The sequence below is a fragment of the Nannospalax galili genome, unplaced genomic scaffold, assembly GCF_000622305.1.
Source record: "Nannospalax galili isolate Female #2095 unplaced genomic scaffold, S.galili_v1.0 scaffold2812, whole genome shotgun sequence".
Lineage (NCBI taxonomy): Eukaryota > Metazoa > Chordata > Mammalia > Rodentia > Spalacidae > Nannospalax > Nannospalax galili.
In genome coordinates, this window is record NW_008330781.1 from 90,368 (window position 1) to 96,223 (window position 5,856).

General features: G+C 37.2%; 1 protein-coding gene across 1 annotated transcript; it reads left to right on the forward strand.

Moving 5' to 3' along the window:
- Positions 1-1,657: 1,657 nt before the first annotated feature.
- On the forward strand, positions 1,658-2,594 carry LOC103749691 (olfactory receptor 11G2-like). Its single transcript, XM_017803069.1, is given in 2 exon segments — positions 1,658-2,365; positions 2,367-2,594. Coding segments are annotated over 2 exon segments (936 nt in total).
- Positions 2,595-5,856: the final 3,262 nt, after the last annotated feature.

Below are 5,856 nucleotides of genomic sequence, written 5' to 3' on the forward strand. Positions count from 1 at the left end.
TATCTATCTATCTATCTATCTATCTATCTATCTATCTATCATCTATCTCTATCTATCATCTATCTATCATCTATCTATCTATATCTATCTATCTATCTATCTATCATATATCTATACTTATAAATGTGATTTCTGGATCATATGGTAGTTTTCTTTTATTTTATTTAAAAACATTTTTATTGGGCTTTTGTAAACATTTGTCTGTTTTTCTGTAGAAGCTCCGCTATTTTTTTTACATTCCCATCAACAGTGCATGTATTTTCCAACTTTTAAACCAGTACCTATTTTCTATTATTTATTTTACGGTAGTCATCCTCACAGATATTATCTCAGTATCCAATAATTTTTATTTCTCTGATGATTAGGGACATTGAGGATATTTTTATATACCTGTTGGTCATTTATAGATCTTACTTTGTGGATATCTACACAAGTCCTTCACCCATTTTAAGACAGTTATTTGGAAGTTTTTTTTGTGGAGTAATAATGACTTTTTCTTCTTAGGTACTTTGATGGTCCACTAAAAAGGCATTGCAATGCCAAAAACCCATGCTGAACTATATTTAAAATGATACTTGGGTGAAAATACATAGGAAAAATGTAAGTGGATGGAAAACTTATTCTAACAGAAATGTAAAGTACACACTAACACTCTGAAGACAGTAAGTTTGAAAATTTTGCAAATGGGACTGGAATGTGAATTTAAAACATTCCTCAATTAAGACTAGGAGTTCCTTAATTTGTATTGATACATATCAACCCCCTTTCATTTCTAATTCAACAGGATAGGCTGTGCATTTCAATAATGGATTGATGATGTCAATTTGAAGCATTTGGAGCCCCCTTCTCTCAGTTCTAGCTTACCTGGTACCCACAGAGTAGAATAGAAATTCTCTACTAACACACGCCACACACACACACACACACACACACACACACACACACACACACACACACCTACCGAGTCTATTTAATGTTGCTCATATTTAAATGTATTTAGGGATCAGATATGCCTTTATGTATATGTAACAATAAGAATTAAAGAAGAAGAGGGCACAAACTTGAGATGGAGTAGGGGGGGACACAGGAGGAGTTAGAGGGGTGAAATGATGTACATAAGGTACATCTAAAAAATAGATAAATAAGAATGGTAATTCTTAGAAGCCAGTATCTTCTCACTGGAATCATCCCCAGATACTAATTTACCTAGAAAGGTGCATTATTATGACCTATGGGTTGTTTATAATAATGTTGCAATTCTGGCTATAATAGTTGTAGGTATTGAAATAATTCAAACAAAGCTTCATGACATAAACCTTTCCTCCAATTTTATAGATGAATTAAATAAAGATGGTCAGCTACAGTATGATAATGATTAACCTTTCTCTTTTTTAATAGGCTAAAATTGCAAAGAAAAAACACTGGAAAAAATTAGAAGTCATATGTCAAAATGTGTTTCCTCTTTTGCCTGTCACTGTGACATATTCATGTTAATATTTACTTGTTAATAATTTCAATGCTAATATTTTACTGTAACTTTTACTACAAATATTTCTTACTTCCATGAGAACTTAAAGCTTTATGGAGAGTTGAATAAAATATAAGATTCTTAGATGCAGTTTGTCTTAAGTCTGTGCATATCATAGGTTAGGGAGAAATGCCTATTTCTGATGGTAAGGTCACTGCTGCCATTCATGAATTCATCCTTCTGGGCTTCCAGTGTAGCTGTGATGTAGAGATTCTCCTTTTTATTTTGTTCTCCATTATCCACATCTTGACTTTGTTGGGCAACGGTACTATTATCTGTGCTGTGTGGTGGGACCCGCAACTCCAAACCTCTATGCACACCTTATTGGCCAAATTCTCTTTCCTGGAGATCTGTTACATCAATTCCAGTGTCCCCAACATGCTCTTTAACTTCTTTTCCAAGGCCAAGACCATCTCCTACAGTGGCTGTATTCTACAGTTCTACATCTTCTTCTCACTTTGCGCCACAGAACTTTTCTTCTTGGCTCTCATGGCATTTGATAGGTATGTCACCATCAGCTGTCCACTTCACTATCCCATCATAATGACCAAGAGAATCTGTGGAACTCTTGTGCTGACCTGTTGGGTGGGTGGTTTCCTCTGGTTAGTGACACCTACCACCCTTGTCTCTGAAATTCCATTCTGTGGTTCAAACATCATTGATCACTACCTGTGTGATTTGGGGGCATTGCTGGCCATATCATGTGTCCCTGTCACTAAGACATCTCTGACATGTAGCACTTTCAGTGCAGTGATCGTGCTTATCACTTTGTTCTATATCCTTTTGTCCTGTACCCTGGTCCTTCGAGCTGTGGTTCAGGCTCAAAAAAGTTCAGGCAGGAAAAAAATCCTTCTCCACATGTGCTTCCCATTTGGCTGTGGTGTCACTATTTTATGGCTCAGTTGTGATGATGTATGTAAGCCCAGGGGCTGCCAACCAGCCTGGCCTTCAGAAATTTGTGTCTATGTTCTATTCAATTGTGACTCCACTTTTAAATCCTCTGATCTGCAACCTTAGGAATAAGGAGATGAAGGTTGCCTTGAGAAAAGCCATGTGTAAGGTTTAAAATACTATTCTTAAATTGAAGATATTTTATTGAGTTAAAATTTGAATCCTGCCATGAACAATAAAGAAAGTTATGCTTAAGGGCAATGAAATGTGCTAAATCCAGAGTGCACACTTCTAGAGAAAAACTCCATAACTTGGAATGTGATATGTGGCTCTTCTTCTTCAACAGAGTCTGCTTGTCTGTTGAGAATTTACTAATGTTCACAATTATATTGTTTTGTCTTGAGTATGCTAATATTTTATTATTATTATTACTATATTATTTTATGTGTATGCATGCATTGCCTGTATGTATGTAAGTGCACCCATGTCATGTGATACCCACAGAAGACAGAAGAGGCCATCGAATCCCCTGGAACTGGAGTTACTGGATGGTTGTTGTTGGTTCTGGGATTCAAACTTGGGTCTTCTGCAAGAAGGGCCAGTATTCTTAACCTCTGAGCCACCTCTCCAGCCCCAAGTATATTAATATTTTAAATAAATACAAACAATTGCAGTTTCAATGAGATGATATCCTTATTGCATCTTTATCAGTGGATTCTGCTGATAATCTGAGAAAAACCATACCACCTTTCATAATACTATACATGATATTCATTTACCAACAATTAACTTTCATTTGGAGTGTCTATAGGCTCTTTAGGGAGTTGCACCACTCATCAAAGAAGCCTCTTTTTGCATCAGATGGAGGTTATTACAAAGTTCTATAACTGATCAAAATCAAGGCAGTAAGTGACAGTGTGGGTGCCTAGCTGCAATGATGCTTCTACAATGTAACCCCTACACCTAAGGATTAGGGAACATTCTGGAAGAAGGAGCAGAAAGGTGATAAAGGCAAAGGAGCAAGGTGCCTGGGGCTAGATAATGTCTTTTAGACATGGTATGGAAAATGCATCCATTAAATATGAACAAAATGGTTGCCTGACAAGACAGGTACAATGACAGCACCTGTTGACATACCTAGGAAGACTGGGAAAATTTCACATGGTCCCAACTCTAGATGAAGAGCAGGCTATCGATAGCTGTCAAAGGACAGAGAATCTGTTTCTCCAGGGACAAGCTGTCTGATAGGTTAAATAACCTCAAGTAGTCAGACCTAAACACATACACAACAAGCACTGCTAAATGGACTCAGTGAATTATATGTGTGTGGATATGTATATGTGTATGTAATAATAATAAAGATGAGGACAAGGGGGAGAGAGAGAGAGAGAGAGAGAGAGAGAGAGAGAGAGAGATGGCAAAGGGAAAGGGGAGGGGTGGGAAAGATACCAACACAATACTCATGTCTGAAGTTCTCAAAAATAAAACAATAAAAAATTCTAGGTGTACTAAAGAATTGAATGTGCAAAACATATTGGAATAGGACCGTGAACAGAGTACGTTTATCCACTGAAAGATGCTGCTAGGACCTACAAAGACAAAAGTCAGTAAGCATATCAGCATTATAATGGAACCACTCTTCTTTCACTAAGAAAGACAAAACTGACTTCAGAATTGTGAAATGATGTGCTGCCAGTACATTTTATAAGAGTTGGCATCTGTTCTATTAGTTGAACATGTCTTTCGTTCATTTGGACTAAAGGAAACCTCAGTATCAAGTAGAACCACTCCATGCAACAAGACGTCAGATGGTGCGTTTCTGGTAGGGAAAGTTTGTTATACCACTCAAAGATCACATTTTTGCTCTTTTATTTTGTTTTTAAAAATTTCTGCTCTGGGGACTGGAGAGATGGCTCAGTGGTTAAGAACATCGTTCTTGCAGAAGACCTGGGTTCAAATCCCAGCACCCACATGGCAGCTAACAACTGTCCGTAACTCCAGTTCCAGGGGATCTGACAGCCTCTTCCATCCTCCACTGGCATTGCACGACATGGGTGCACTTACCTACATGCAGGCAATACACGCATACACATAAAATAAAAATAATATTTAATCCTAGCAGTTGGGAGGCAGAGGCAGGCAGGTCTCTGTGAGTTCATGGCCAGCCTTGTTTACATAATGAGTTCCAGGGCAGCTGGGGTTACAGGGAGACCCTGTCTCAAAAAGACCAATGATGATGATAATAATAATAATAATAATAAATAAAATATTTCTAAAAACTCTAAAATAAAAAATTTCTCCTCTGTAACTTTTATTAATTGAATCTGCAAGTGTAACAATGTAGTAAATACATAGTTTCAAGAGGGTCTGTTTACATATCACACACTTGAGCCACGTATACAGCCTCATGAGAAGCTTGGAAGTACATGATGGTTTTCCTGCTCCTATCAGAGGGAAATTGATAGGAGATTAGAACGGGTGTTGAATGACCCACATCCTTAAAAACATTTTTCATGTATTGGGTACTGAGTTTATGGTTTCAAGCTAGATCAGCATTCTACTTGAATAACATTTCCAGGCCCGTTTTTACAGTTTTGATACGGAGTCTCACTAACTGTTCAGGCTGACTTTGAACTTCATTATAGCCCAGGTAGGTGTGAACTCATGATCCTTCTGCCTCAGTCTCACAAGTACCTTTGATTATGTACCTGTGTCACAAGGACCTGTAGAAGGAATTTAAATAGAGGGAATGTGTTTCTCTTGTGATAAACTGGAAGGAAACATATTAGGAAAACTGACCCAGTAGAAACATAATTTCTTAAGCATTAGAAACAACCTTATTAGAGATAAAGATATCAGAATTTAAAATAAGAAGAGAACATTTTAATCAAATAATTGAGAGGATACATATTAAGTGAAACAAACTAGGTACAGAAAGTCAAATACTATGTGACCTAATTTATACACTAACATTCAGAAGGTTGGTTGCTAGAAGTTGAGAGGAAAATGGTGGCTACCAGAGACGGGAGGGTAGGAAGGAGAGCAGGACGGAGAAAGGTTGGCCAATAGGTGCCACCTTACTGTCTGAGAGGAGGAGTAAATTCTGACGTTCTACTGCACTGTTGGATATGACAGTGTATACTATATCTTTAATAAGAAAGGTAGAGGGAAAACTTGAATGTTTTCTCCACAAAGAAGTGATAAATATTAAGGAGATAAATGTGCGCATCTAGATTTCAACATCAAAGAATGCATGAATGCATTGAAGCATCACACAAGGTCTCACAAATATGTCTAACTCATATATTACTGAAAAACAAAAATGTATAAGTAATGCTGGTGAAAATAAATTGGACAAATAATTGTGAAAATAATGGTTTAATGCTATTTATCAAAACAGGGGGTTGCTAGAGTGCTTGCCTAGCATGCACAAAGTC